We start from the raw sequence: 15,715 nt of genomic DNA on the forward strand, positions 1-15,715 counted from the left end.
TGACTGCTTGACCTGAAGTTGGCCTGAGTTTGATGCCCTTGACTGAGCTGTGGGAAAAACAAACAAATGAAGGCTCACCAACTACAGGCTTGGTGTCCATTTGTTCTTCTTGGTTTGTGGACGGCTTTGTATTGTCCATGTCCTCCTCTTCACTGGTGGCAGGGTCTGGTTTGTCCAATTCTATCTCCTGCTTGGCATGATGGGCTAAAGAGCACAGCCTGGTGGACACACACACACACAGATAAGTATACAAGAATACAAAAGTTACACAAAACATAATTCGTTTGAGCAGCTACATTTACAATTAGGCGTATTACATGTTTTTAAATCCTTTCCAGTTTGCACACACGCACGCATAGTGCATGTAATAAACAGTTTGTTAATAAACATTTTTCACTGTGCTCCTTGGGGAACAAGTTAGCATAGGGCCTTGAGGGGGAAGTGAAGAATCAAACACGGGACACGATGTTGCTCTCGTTCAACTCATTGTGTAATGAATGAAACAATAATACAAACAATAATACCAATAACAAATACAAAATTGTTCACTCAATGCAGAATCTACAAATACAAAAATCGGCACGCACTGGTCACGCGATGCCTGTATGCTCAACCGCGTGAGCTCAAGCAAGAAAATATATTTGGTGGAAAATAGTACCAAAATCTCTGGAAAACCCTCTTGCACAACCACCATAGACTAATAATAATAATAATAAATTCAATTTGTACCGCATAGTGCTGTCAGGCGATTAAAAAAATTAATCTAATTAATTACAGGATTTGTAATTAATTAATCTAATTAATCGCATAACCATTTTATGCCTGATATTCTGTATTATATAATCATATTTCAAATTGCATGTGTCCGGATGGCATAATTCAGTACTGTATCTACAAAACCTTCTGTTTAATCATCTTCCATCTATTAATTTGCTTAGATTTTTCAGGTCTGGTCAATTTGAGCATGGTGTTATTCACAGTCAAAGATACAAAAAAATGTATTGATATTCTCATTTGGTTCATTACAATTTACTCAAAATAAAATTTTCATTCAATCAATCACCGCGCAGATTGATTGATTGAATGAAAATGTTATTAACAGATTGCAGAATGGGTACAATACAGTACGGCACACAATTGTTAAGGGGATGCAGACCAGGGTGCAACTTGCACCGTGCAATCCATTCTTTGTGGATCTAGCCCACAGTATTTCTGACACTGGGAATACATTCCCTGAGATTCATAGATGTCCCTAGAATCAGATACCAAGAACATGCAAATGGACCATATTAAAAAATAAAAAAGTCTGTAAATGTGTATTCTACATTCTTATGGAATGAATGAGATACAAAAAAAAATGATTAAAAAAAAAAAGAAAAAAAAGAATTGTAATTAATTTTGAGTTAATTTTCATAACGCGATAATTTGCTGTGTAATTAATTAATCTAATTAACGCGATAAACTGACAGCCCTAGTACCGCACTTTATATTTGAAAAAATCTCTACAGTGCTACAGAAGATAAAGACAAAAGTTAAATGAATAAAAACAATTCAAATGAATAAAACAACCAATGAAATGGAAGTTAAAAAAATATATAATAATAATAATAATAATAATAATAATAATAATAATAATAATAATAATAATAATAATAATAATAATAATAATAATAATAATAATAATAATAATAATAATAATAATAATAATAATAATAATAATAAATAAAATGAATAGAAGACTGTCGGAAACTTAACGAATGCTATAATATGCAGTACTGCCGCCTATAAAGAGTACTTACACCATCTGTCGTTTAGGTTGCATGCTGGGAGCCGTGTTTTTGAAGACGCTGCTCTAGAGATTTCTGCAAAAGCCAAGCGCTGTGATACGAGAGGTCTTATAGCCTCTGTGACGACGTGCGGAAAATTGACCAATCGGGCTCAAACCGCGTGATACGAGCGCTCTCCAGGCGTCGACGCCAGACTAGGACCGATAGCCTCGCATGCTACAGCCTCTTGGCTAACTACCCTAGCCACCATAATAAGCTAATTATAAGTGGGACAAAGATATCTTCGAATGCTTAATAGACTAGACTCAAGTGATAAAAAGGCTTCCCGTTTCCGTGCTGGGTAATTGATTGGACTGGTTAGACTTGAAGCGTTTCCCCTTTTAAAACGCCTAGAATGCAGTCCCACTCCTGGCTGAGACTTGCTGCTAACTACTGCTAGTCAGCTTATCTCAGCGTGTGCAACTTCCAGGAGCATCAATACATCATATAACAAGGTTAATATGCGCGTATATGCCTGCTTATGTAAACAAGTACTTAAATAAGTGCGGCTAAAGTTGTGTTTTGAAGTTGAATACTGCAGCAACCCAAGCCTGCACTTTTGTCCCCAACAGTCCCAAAGGAAGTTTTGAGGGTTTTACAAACACAGGACCAGAATGGCGGTGCTCTTTTACTTTAGATAGCAACACACGACCATTCACATATGATGCGTGTGTCCAGTTTTCGGTGGGATTATTATGCAAACACAAAAAAGCTAGCCATCTCCCTCTCCTTTTCATTCGTTTCAGGTTTGCGCCATAGTGCGCAGCGTCGCGCCTGGAACAAAAGCCGCAGGATCCAAAGTGACAACAACGACTTACCTTGGCGATAGCCTTCTTGTATCTCATGGCAGCTTGCAAAATGAGCGTGTGAACTTTAATATTTCCATCTCCGCACGGCACAACCACCCTAGTCCTCCCAAGACACACAGTCACTTTCATGTCTTTTTAGTATCCGATATCTTGTCCAGATTCGGAGTAAAACTGAGGAAGAGAGCTCCCTTGGATAAGTTGGAGAGGCTGCAGGGAGCCAGGGACATGGATTTTCTTTGGTTTTTCGGGTGCTTGTACTAGCATCCTTTAAAGAGACGAGACGCTATAGATGTTTGGGCTTCCCCCCACGGGACGACATTGTTGTTTGTGTATGTGTGTGCTTCAGACCACCTGTTTAGCGCATCTCTCCTGATTTATTATTATTGCATAGTAACAGCAAGTATAGTTATTAATGTACAGTTTCTACGTCAAATGTATATACCGTAATTCCTCTAATAGTGACCCGGGCGCGTGTATATTTTCCCTAACGGAGTTGCATTTACATTTACATTTAGTCATTTAGCTGACGCTTTTATCCAAAGCGACTTACATGTTCTGTACGACAAGCCATCAGGAAGGGCACAACTCTATCAGCTGAGCAACAATGTTCATCAAAGTGTTGAGTGCTACAGTGTAGGTTAGTTTATTAGGACAAGTGCATGTCAGTACGGTTAGTTAGGGTTAGATTATTTATTTTTATTTTTTTATTTTTTTATTCAGATAATGGTTGAAGAAGTGCGTCTTTAGTCGACGGTGAAAGATTGGACGTGTTTCGGCTGTCCTAACTGGGGTGGGTAGTTCATTCCACCATTGTGGGGCAAGGACTGAGAATAGGCGACTTCTCTTTGATGACCCTCCCGGAGCTTGGATAGGAGTAGGTCTGAGGCGGCCAGAAGATGCAGAGCGTAGGGGTCTTGAGGGTGTGTAGTTAGAGACCATTGACCGGAGGTAGGCGGGAGCGGTTCGGCGGGACGGTATGCTAGGTCGAGGGCCTTGAAGCGGATTCGTGCAGCAATGGGGAGCCAGTGCAGGTCCCTAAGAAGTGGGGTGACATGGGCCGACTTCGGTAGGTTTGAGATCAGACGGGCTGCTGCGTTCTGAATGAGTTGAAGAGGCTTAGTGGCAGTGGCCAGGAGGCCAGCGAGCAGTGTGTTGCAGTAGTCGAGGCGGGAGATGACTGTTGATTGGACGAGGAGTTGGGTGGCTTCTTTTGTCAGGAAGGGGCGTTGCTTCTGGTTCTGGTTGTCGCTGCGATGTGAGCAGAGAAGTTCAACTGGTCGTCGAGGACAACACCAAGGTTCTTGGCGGTCGGGGACGCGGTCGGGGACGCGGTCACAGCTGCATTCTCGACTGTGATGGAAAGGTCGGTCAGGGGGGAGGATTTGGCCGGCAGGTGGAGCAATTCTGTTTTGCTTAGGTTCAGTTTGAGGTGGTTGGTCGTCATCCAGGCGGAGATGTCGGACAGACAGGCCGAGATCCGCTCAGAGACGTGGATATCTGAGGGAGGGAAGGAGAGGAAGAGTTGAGTATCGTCGGCATAACAATGGTAGGAGAAGCCATGAGACGTGATAATGTTACCCAGTGATTTAGTGTAGAGGGAGAAGAGAAAGGGTCCTAAAACCGAGCCCTGGGGGACACCCGTCCGCAGGGGGCGGGTGGCCGACAGGGTCCCTCTCCATGACACTTGGTAGGAGCGATCATTGAGGTATGATGACAACCATGTCAGCGCAGAGCCAGCCACTCCCATTCCTGCGAGGGCCGCAAGGAGGATCTGGTGGTTGACTGTGTCGAAGGCTGCAGATAGATCTAGGAGATCTGGGTTTAAGATCTAGGAGAATCAGGACAGAGGAGAGGCCTTTCGCTTTTGCTAAGTTGCACTTCCGTGTTCGGTTTGCGCGATCTGATTGGCCACTGACGTACGCTCTCTCTACGCCCAAACAGCGTGTTACGCTAGTTCTGCCTCTATCCTCTAACAGCCTGCAGCCTGCTAGCATTATCCAATTCATATCAATCGAAATTACGTATTGTTTTCATCTCTCTATATTAACGTAATTCCATCAACACAACATAAATGTTCAAAACACGACAAGACAGTTTGCATCACTTCCCACAGTTCTCGGCACTTATTCTACCGGTAGTGCGGTAGTTGTTGCCACGGTATTGGGTCTTTGGGTGAATACTTCATTGGCGGAGAAGAACACTGATAGCGGTGTGTGGACCGTCCAGGCTCGCGGGACGGTCGACACACCGCTATCAGTGTTCTTCTTCCCCGCCAATGAAGTATTAATTTCACCCAAAGACTCAATACCGTGGCAACAACTACCGCACTACCGGTAGAATAAGTGCCGAGAACCGTGGGAAGTGATGCAAACTGTTTTGTCGTGTTTTGAACATTTATGTTGTGTTGATGGAATCACGTTGAATGAATGAATGGGTCGATATATCATATTTCGATTTATATGAATTAGATAATGCTAGCAGGCTGCAGGCTGTTAGAGGCAGAACTAGCGTAACGCGCTGTTTGGGCGTAGAGAGAGCGTACGTCAGTGGCCAATAAGATCGTGCAAACCGAACACGGAAGTGCAACTCCGTTAGGGAAAATATACACGCGACCCGGGCTTGTATTTGTTTCAACTGTAGCGGGTAGCCGGGTTTGATTGATTGATTGAAAACTTTATTAACAGATTGCAGAATGGGTACAATACAGTAGGGGATGCAGACCAGAGAAAGACTTTCATCTTGTTTACATCAGGGTCCCCCATTTTCAATTCATCAGGACATATATGACATACATGACATACAGATAGACAGTACTGCTACATCTATACATTTATGACATACCAGATTTGCAAATACAGTACTGTTTGTGATACAAAAAGAGTCCAGAAAAGAGTATACATTTGACGTTAAAACTGTACATTGGAGGAGGTTGGGTGAGGGGGGGGGTTGGGTAGGAGGGGTTGGGGGGGGAAACACTGTACAACTGTACAAGCAAAACTGTACATTGGAATATTGACAACCATACTAGGTAATTTACTGTACATTGGAGGGGTTAGGGGGACACACTGTACAAACAAGAAAAACTGTACATTGGAATACAAAACCATACTAGGTAATTTACTGTACATTGGAGGGGGTTGGGTTAGGACATTTACAGGGGCCAGTTTCGAATTGCAGTCTCCCGTAGGTGTTCTTTGAGAGTGGTTTTGAAAGTGGGTAGTGATTCACATTCCTTTACAGCTTTAGGTAGGGCGTTTCACATTGATGTGGCATAATTGCGAAACGCGTTTAGTCCCTTGTTTGAGCCGAATCTGGGTTTAACATGATTCGTGGAGCTCCCTCTGGTGTTGTGATCGTGGTATTCACTGACCTTTGGGAAGTATTTTGACATGTACATGGGTACCTTGGTCGTGTAGTCTATCTTGTAGACCAGGCCCATTGCAAGTTGCTGTACTCTGTCGTCTACTCTAAGCCATCCTAGGTTGTCAAAGTGGGCAGGGGTGAGGTGGGTTCTTGGAGTAAGGTCAAGCAGTAGTCTGACCAGTTTGTTTTGAGATGTTTGTAATTTTGTTTTTAGCGCCTTTGGGGTGCTTTGGTACCATGAGGTGCAAGCATAGTCGTAGTACCCTTGAATGAGTGCTCCTGTCAGAGTCTTCAGGGTATTCTTGTTTACCAGAGAGGAGATCCGGTACAAGAATCGAGTTCATTGGTTGACTTTTTTTATTACATTGGATGCCATTTTGTCACAGGAAAGATTAGCCTCTAGGATGGAACCCATGTAGGTAATTTCATCTTTCCTTGTGACAATATTGTCACCCACAGTGTAACTGAGAAGCCGTCGGTCTTGCAGTTTGTTATTTGAACCGAAGAGAATACCAGGCTACCAGGCTTTTATTGAAATGAGGCATGTATAAGAGAGAGGCCTATATTTCTAATTTTCAAACAGACTGAATGAATGAATGAAAACTTTATTTAACAGATTGCAGAATGGGTACAATACAGTACGGCTCAATACATACAATTGTTAAGGGGATGCAGACCTGAGAAAGACGTTTGTCTTGTTTCCATCAGGGTCCCCCATTTTCAATTCATATAGACATATATGACATACATGACATACAGATAGTCAGTACTGCTACATCTATACATTTATGACATACCAGATTTGCAAATACAGTACTGTTTGTGATACAGAAGGAGTCAAGAAAAGGGAGTATATACATTTGACGTAGAAACTGTACATTGGAGGAGGTTGGGTGGGGGGGGTTGGGTACATTGGGATATTGACAACCATACTGGGTAATTTACATTAGAGGTGGTTGGGGGGGGGGGGGGGGGGCCGGGGGGCACACTGTATAAACAAGTAACACTGTACATTGAGGGGGGGGGGGGGGGAGGAGACACTGTACAAACAATCACAATTGTACATTGAACTATTGACAAAACCATACTAGGTAAATGACTGTACATTGGAGGGGGTTGGGTTAGGATATTTACAGGGGCCAGTGTTGAATTGCAGTCTCCCGTAGGTGTCCCTTGAGAGAGGTTTTGAAAGTGGGTAGTGATCCACATTCCTTTACAGCTTTGGGTAGGGCGTTCCACATTGATGTGGCATAATTGCTAAACGTGTTTAGTCCCTTATTTGAGCCGAATCTGGGTTTAACATGATTTGTGGAGCTCCCTCTGGTGTTGTGATCGTGGTATTCACTGACCTTTGGGAAGTATTTTGACATGTACATGGGTACCTTGGTCGTGTAGTGTATCTTGTAGACCAGGCCCATTGCAAGTTGCAAGACCATAATGAATAAATCAACATTTTGTGTCAGTTTGAACCCAGTAAAATGTACTGGGTTCATTTATTGAAACCAAGTACCGTATGAAATAGTAAACAGTGCAATTACAGGTGGTCACTGGTCAAAGTGGTCATTTCAACGTTTTCAAAGTGAAATCAAGTAACTTTACCTGAGGGCATTGCGGTGTAGAAACTTCTCTAGCCAACCTTTACTGGCTACAAACGCCTTGCCTCCATCACTCACTGTTGGGTAGATTTCCATGGCTTTTCTTTGTATCATTGTGCGCGATACACGGTTGTGTTTGTCGCGCAATGCATACATCCACTCGGAAAGTAGTGTCTCCATCACCTCGCTCACTTTTTTTCTCCCTCCTCCAGTTATGCGTGCGCTTTTACCGTCAGCTGCTTTCAGCTCATTCCTTTGTTTTTTCCAATATCGGATTTGTTTGGGATCAATGTTAAAGTGCTTTGCGGCTTTCTCTCCCGAATGCTCCGCCGCATACCTCAAAACGTCCTCTTTAAACGTAACGTCAAACTTTCGTCTCTGTTTAGTACCGGTAGCCATGCTTGCTCTGTTGTTGTTGTGTTACGTGCTGCGCGCGACCCGTGTTCCATATAGACCACCGCAACACTTCCGGGATTCTGAAATCGGGGAGGAGATAGGGGGGGGGGGGGCGTTATTTCTAAACCTAGCCGCATTTCTGGCAAGACGCTCTCTGATTGGCCGATGCCTGTTTTCTACACTGGTTAAAGTGGAAATGAAGCAGTGAGCATAAATACATATTCATAGCATCACATTAGTATGTAGATAAGCCACAGAAGAAGTCACGTTATAAAAATAAGCAGTTTCTAAGAAAAAACGATTTGTTGTGTACATTTCTGAAGCATTTAGCATTATGGGCGCGGCCATTTTGTTGCTGACGTCATACCGTGGCTTGGGTGTATACACTCTGGTTAGCTGCCTATATTGAATGGGTCGGTCAGCAAATAAAATGTTGCCTACAAAACAACGGGACCGCGGTGGTTCTGTTTGTATTGCTCCTGGCTGTTCAAACTAATTTTACCATGTGAGAGAGAGGAAAGTTGGTTAATTTCCACAAACTACCAGTGAAAAAAACAGTGTTGTTGACATGTTGGCTCGGGCTGCCTGCACCCAGACGGCGCGACCAGCCTGTTGTACAGGGAAGGAGGATCTGCAGCGAACACTTCATTGCCTCGGATTATGTTGTTGGGGTGGGATGTTTGTCCAGAAGACCACTAATCAGCTGAAGCCGGACGCGGTTCCCTCGGTCTTCGACAGACAGACCGGCGTTAGCTCTCGGGAGCTAGTTGGCACCAGCCGGGGCCAGGCGTTAGCTCTCGCTAGCTAGCGTTAGCAACCGGAGCGTCGCGGAGCATTCAGCCTGCTGGCTTGTGCTTGTGTAGCCAGCAGGCTGAATGCTCCGCGACGCTGGTTGAAGTGGGTCTAGGTAGCCAGCAGGCTGAATGCTCCGCGACGCTGGTTGAAGTGGGTCTAGGTAGCCAGCAGGCTGAATGCTCCGCGACGCTCCGGTTGCTAACGCTAGCTAGCGAGAGCTAACGCCTGGCCCCGGCTGGTGCCAACTAGCTCCCGAGAGCTAACGCCGGTCTGTCTATCGAAGACCGAGGGAACCGCGTCCGGCTTCAGCTGATTAGTGGTCTTCTGGACAAACATCCCACCCCAACAACATAATCCGAGGCAATGAAGTGTTCGCTGCAGATCCTCCTTCCCTGTACAACAGGCTGGTCGCGCCGTCTGGGTGCAGGCAGCCCGAGCCAACATGTCAACAACACTGTTTTTTTCACTGGTAGTTTGTGGAAATTAACCAACTTTCCTCTCTCTCACATGGTAAAATTAGTTTGAACAGCCAGGAGCAATACAAACAGAACCACCGCGGTCCCGTTGTTTTGTAGGCAACATTTTATTTGCTGACCGACCCATTCAATATAGGCAGCTAACCAGAGTGTATACACCCAAGCCACGGTATGACGTCAGCCATGACGTCAGCAACAAAATGGCGGCGCCCATGTTGAAAACAGGGATATTATATTATATTTTTCAGACAAATAAGATAGATTTCACATTTGATTATAGAACCCTGTCTTACACAAGGTACACAACAAACAAACTAGGATCACATTGCTCACTGCTTCATCTCCACTTTAAGCTTAGGCACTCTTTCGAAGTTGGTTTGTCTTAGAGCGTGAAGGCAAGTTCTTTCGATGGTTAAGCTTAGGCACTCTTTCGAAGTTGGTTAAGGTTAGTGTTGTGAAGGGCCAGATTAAACCGAATATATATATTTATTTATATATATATATTTAATTGTATTTGTATATTCTCTAATATTCCCTGATATCCCTTGTATATTCCTTGTACAATATGCATTGAATATCCATTCTAGCCTACTGAACATCCCATAATAGTCTCCATTCTACTATTGGTCGAGACCTTGGCGCCAGGCTGCCATACCCCTCAGACCCAGTTCAAACGTACCGCTCCACATGTACGAACAAGTCCTAGTTCCGCGTAGGAATCTGACTACCGCACCACTAATGGGACTATTTGTTCATAGTGCGTATATATACTGCGCTACTAAAGTAGGACTTTCTTTTCAGTCCAGTTTCTTACCCTCCAATAGAGTCACAGACGTAAAGCCTCCCCGCGACGCCACGTGTGGGAGTAAGGCCAAGTTCGCCTACCATCGGTATTGAGACATCGTGTATATTAATATTTGAATAGTCATATTTGGCACTATATCGTCGAGTTGGACGTAGTCTATTAAGCTAATAATAGTCTGTTAATATATAGTGCTTCGTGCGGTGAGAATACTACCGTAGTCAGTACCCCATCGTTTCGGGCAGAGAGCTGGCTGCTTATCCAGGGTGGTTGACCCCACGTGAAGCTGCACCCGAGGAGCCCCAGAGCCGACGAGCGAGTGGACCTGTATACCGGATTATTCTACCGACGACAGCCCGCCTTCCCAGGCACGGATTATGCTTTGTATACTTTGATTATTCCATGGATAAAGACCACCGACAATGCCGTGTGTTGGAACCCCCCCCCCCCCTGGAGAGGACGCAAGGTGAGGAGACGCTCTGCAAGACGAGGTCGCTTCACGTCTCTCCTCCGTGGACCGGATGACGCCGGCCCACAAAGAGTCCACCTGCTTTCATCTGTGGTCCAAGGATCGCCGGCGCATTGAACGGCACTACAGTGGGTTCACCTGGGATACCCTTGGCCGGATGAGGCAGCCGGATTCTACCCCCCCCCCCCTCCTACTCCTGTCGGCTTACAAGCGACCGGATTAACCCCCCCTAGTGTGTCCAGTATATAATCATTAAAGTATCATTGCTGTTATTCCTTAAACTATTCCAGGTCGTATATGTACCACCTGCGCCTTCAGAGATTGGACATTCTCTATTGATATACCGACGAATACTCTTGCCATAAAAGTGCATACTAATTCCATTCATAAATGTGATTGATTTGATTAAGTGCTTGCTCTACACACCATCGCTGTGTAGAAATAAAGACCTATTTCTAATTCGTACATTTGTGTTGGATCCGTTTCATCTACGTGACAGTGTTCATCATAATATATTTATGCCGTGTACTGGGTGGCCGAATATTAAGTACAAAGGTAGTGGTAGTAAGTATCATATCTAGTAATACAGTCAGGGAATTGTACCCCTCAGTTACAATTGGTCCTTCGAGCCGGAGGGTAATTAGTGTAATATTAATATAGTGTTATTAATATTGAAATGGCCTATGATGAACACTCCACGAAACGATCCTCCTAACCAACGCCCGCAGCGCGAACGACGGCTCCCTCAGTACTTAGAGGCTTACGCTGTCAGTCAACAACCTAGTCTTCTACTAACAGTAAACGCGGTAAAACTAGAAAGTAAAAGTATGTCTAACCCCAACGCCCAGACTACCCCGACCATAGAGGCCCCTACGGGCTCTAATGTAACTGACCAAGTTCACGGTGGGGACCAGTGGGAACCAGACATGACTTCACACCCCGCCAGTACTGAAGAAGTAGTCCCCGATGAGTCCCGGGAGGAATACAACGCTACCGAGAGAGAACTCGGCACGGAAGAAGACGGGGAGAGCACCGTGGAGATAGAGCTCCAAGGCTCCGCAAGGAGTACCCCGAGGGAAGGCCCCCCTATACAACCGCCTTCTCCCAGCGAGGCAGAGAGGACCCTACAGCAGGCCTTCCTCATCAGCCTGAACGCCGCTGCTGAACGCGACCGACTGCAGATCCAGCAGCGGAGCGAAGAAGAGCATATACGTCTAGAACTAAGACGCATTCAGAGAGAAGAGAATGTGGCCCGAGACCGAGCAGACAGCCAGCGAGCAGCTGCTGGTGCTCTACGGGACGCAGAGCGCGACAGACAGCAAGCGCAACTAATAGAACAGCTGATCAAACGGACAACACCCTCTCCCTCCGCCAGAGGCTCCAGGAACTCGTCTAGACACACCTCCAGGGCGGCATCCCCTAGCCGAGTAAACAACCCTGAACTTGACCAACAGACGAGGTCTATACCCCCCACAGACCACCTCCCCCCACCGGTCCAAGCGAGACCTAGCAACCGGGAAGGAGCAGCATATCCTGTGGAGAGGCTAAACCAGAGACTACAAGCACTGGATGACCTAACTGAAGACGAAGAGGAAGAGGAGGAGAACCACGCCCGACGACAGCACAGTACTCTACCGGACCAGGAGGTCCGGTACAGCCCAGGCTATACTCCCGCGGAGCTGCGCTACAGACCCCCGACTCTATACACGGGTGAGCAAGACGCACGACCCGCACCGAGGAACAGCACCTGGACAAGCGGGCCATGGTACACTGCCGGTACCAGCCCATACCAAGGAGCGGGAGGAGACTCGCCTAGGAGGCCTCTCCCCCAACGCTCGCCGATGTATCCACAGTCAGCGTCATACATTGGCCCGCCTATGGTACCCGACTTCACCCAAGAGAACCGGGCCCAGTATACGGAACTCTGCATGTGTCTGGAGACCATGTTGGTGGATGTATTGGATGAACGCCACAAATACGCCATCCTACTGAAGCACTTAAAGGTACCCCGCGCACATAATATAGCGCTCGCCTACGCGACTTCCACCACCCCATACACAGCAGCGCTGGTAGCATTGGACCAGAGGTATGGGCGCATATGGGATTACGTGATCCAGGAGATCCGACACATCGACCGCTTACCCCCAGCAATAGACAATCGAGCACTGGACGACCTGTCCATCAGAGTGCAGTCCCTGGTAGGGATGTTGGGAGCGCAGAGAGAGAAGGGGAGGCATGAACTTTACGCCAACTCAAATGTGGAAAGGATCTTGGAGAAGCTGCCGCCCGCTCGACAGGAGCGTTTTAGGCGACAGAGGGACCACCGAGACCCGAATGGCCCCGAACCGAACCTCCTCGATCTAGCAGACTTCCTGGCGAGAGAAGTCAGCAGCCTACGGCTAGATACATTCGGACGGAGCACCCCTGGCTCCAGAGAAGGAACCAGACGACTAAATGATGGAAGAAGATCGGTGACTGTGATGCACCAACCGGAGTCAGTACCGAGCAGCAGGAGCCACAGTACCCCCTCCAGAACGGAGAAGTGGAAGATAGTGTGCCCCTACTGTGAGAAAGAACACTGGCTAGCGCAATGTGACTCCTTCCCCAAGCTGAACGCGGAGGAAGCAAGTCAATGGATAAAGTCCAACAAGCGCTGTTTTCGCTGTGCGCGCTCACACATGGCAGCCGAATGCCGCTTAAAGAAAAGGTGCACCAAGTGCGATGGAGCCCATCTGGACATACTTCACGACAGTAACAGACGGCGCCCTTCACCCGCACCATCCAGCAGCAAAGCGAGCGTCATGTACATCGATCCCGCCAGCAGCAGTGGAGCCCGAGTACTCCTAAAAGTAGTGCGTGTGACACTAAGCTACCAGAATAAAGTCCTGGACACTTACGCCGTCCTCGATGACGGGTCAGAGAAGACCCTGCTGCTCGCCTCCGCTGCGGCCCAGCTAGGGCTGCGGGGAAGCGAAACCCAAATGACAATTCGGACAATAAGACGAGATTTGAAGACGATAAAGGGCGAGAATGTCTCATTCTCTATCGCAGCAAGCGGCCAGCCTGAGCGACGGTACCAGATTACAGACGCTTTCACCAGCCAAGAAATAGGACTGTCGCGGTACACATACCCCGTCGCCAAGCTGATATGCACATCTGCGCAAGTTACCGATCCCGCTCATAGACAATGCTATGCCGACCCTGTTGATAGGCTCCGACCATGCAGACCTCATTGTCCCGATAGACCGGGTTCATACCGGACCCCGAGGCTGTCCTGCAGCAGTCGAGACCCGTTTGGGATGGACTCTCCAAGGCCCGCTCGCCAAATCTCTCAACCGAAGTACAGCCACTAGATGTCTCCACTCCCGAGTCACAGAGGGAGAAACCGCACTCCTGCAACACGTAGAGCGGCTATGGACCTTGGAACAAATGCCCTTTAAGAACGGAAAGAAAGACATTCGCTCTAAAGACGACATTTACGCCATTCACCTCCTCGAGACAGGGACCAAGAGAGTCCCGGTCAACGGCGTGTTGAGATACGCCACGCCACTCCTGCGGCGAGAAGGAATGCCTACTTTCCACGCCAAGACAGACGCCACAGAACGGTACCTGCTGAACACGGAGCGGCGCTTAGCCAAGAACCCCGCCCAAGAGAGTGTATACCGCGCTGAGATTGAGAAGCTCATCACAGCGGGACACGTCACAAAGATGGACATTAAAGAGGCTGACCAGACCACTGAATCGTGGTACGTGCCTCACCACAAGGTCCATCACAACGGTAAAGACCGCATAGTATTTAACTGCAGCTACCAGATCGGATCCCAAAATCTGAATAAAGAGTTACTGCCCGACCAATACACACAGACACACAACGTGCACGCAGGACGAGGACCACAACCACACTGGTCGATTGGGGGTCCAATAAAACACCCTGACAGAGAAGAGACTTGACTTCACTTCACTTCTTCTGCTTTGACTTCGACTGGACACAGACTGGACGGAGGAAACATGCTGGACTGACACAATGACTTGACTTTTATACTTTCCTTTAATATACTCAACCGGCCGGTTGTAACAATCTCTAGATGTCAATTGTACCTTGCTAATTTACTTTTATGTTAAACTGTTTATAATAAATACCTTCAAAAGTGTTTAATCTCTTATATTTTTAAGTATAGTTTACAACTTTCACGTTTGAATCTAAAACGTGACAATTTGGCGTTCCTGGTGGGCATTCAATCAGACTTACCGACCTAGCTGTTTGCGGACGATATTGACTGGAAGACATCCACTCAGACAGAGGATCCACTTTCAAAGGTAAGCAGATAAGCCTGTTACGTAAAAGTCGAAATCTGCATAGTTAAAACAGCCGTTATGAGTGGATGCATTCTCAATTATTGTCTTGTAAATAGGTGGCTAGAAATATAAGTAAAACCCATTAAATTGTGTTGTTGAAATGGATATTTGCAAGGTGCAATTTATAACTAGAACTTTTTAATTAAATTTTTTTCCCACTCACCACTCTCTCTTTTTTTTTTTTTTTTTTTTTCTACACTAGGTTGGAACCAACCCATTTATTTAAGTTAGGGTTGTTTGTTTAGGTTGGAGCAATGAGGGTTTGATTGTGTGTGGATGTGCTCGATGAAAAGCAGTGTGTTTTATATTCTGTCTTTTTTTCCCCCCTCTGCTGTTGTTGTTGTTGTTTGTGTTGAATGATAAGTCCTTCTCTATAAGGCAATAAGTAGTGTCATAAGTTAGAAGTGACCCATTTATTAAAGATAAGACCTCGGGGAGGCCTGACGGATATAGCAGGGACTTAGACCCTATAGTCAGAGTTGTTTTAAGTGGACATAAAATGGATTGCAGGACTGGAATGCGTGGGAATTACGAATAGATTACGGTTAGGGTCGATCAGCCTTAATTTGTCCTAATTTAGTCTCTTAATTGCGTCAGTCGACTGCAATCCAAGCCTGCGAGATAAGCTTAGTCGATTGAAAAGGTTATGAGTTACGAAGAACCCATGAATGTGGTTAGCGTATGAGTTATGTTATACCGATATTTTATTCCCGTATTTTAATGTTGAATATTGTATTGTACAGGCTTCTTAAATTCTGAGTGTACTGTAGTGAATGGTATATTATATTGAAATTAGTATACTGGTGGTAGGGGGGCCATGTCCTGCTC

At 46.1% G+C, this 15,715-nt stretch overlaps 1 protein-coding gene across 1 annotated transcript in view; it reads right to left on the bottom strand.

The window, feature by feature from the left end:
- LOC311232823 (piggyBac transposable element-derived protein 4-like) overlaps positions 1 to 7,932 on the bottom strand; it is a 55,927-nt gene extending 47,995 nt beyond the window's left edge. The window contains exons 1-2 of the mRNA XM_084319638.1: positions 7,598 to 7,932; positions 79 to 218 (exon numbers count right to left, since the gene is read on the bottom strand). Of these exons, the coding sequence (XP_084175764.1) occupies positions 79 to 218; positions 7,598 to 7,773 (316 nt within the window). The 5' untranslated portion in view covers positions 7,774 to 7,932. The remainder of the gene's footprint in view (positions 1 to 78; positions 219 to 7,597) is intronic.
- Positions 7,933 to 15,715: the final 7,783 nt, after the last annotated feature.

This window comes from Notolepis coatsorum, assembly GCF_963971535.1.
Source record: "Notolepis coatsorum genome assembly, chromosome: 8".
Classification (NCBI taxonomy): Eukaryota; Metazoa; Chordata; class Actinopteri; order Aulopiformes; family Paralepididae; genus Notolepis; species Notolepis coatsorum.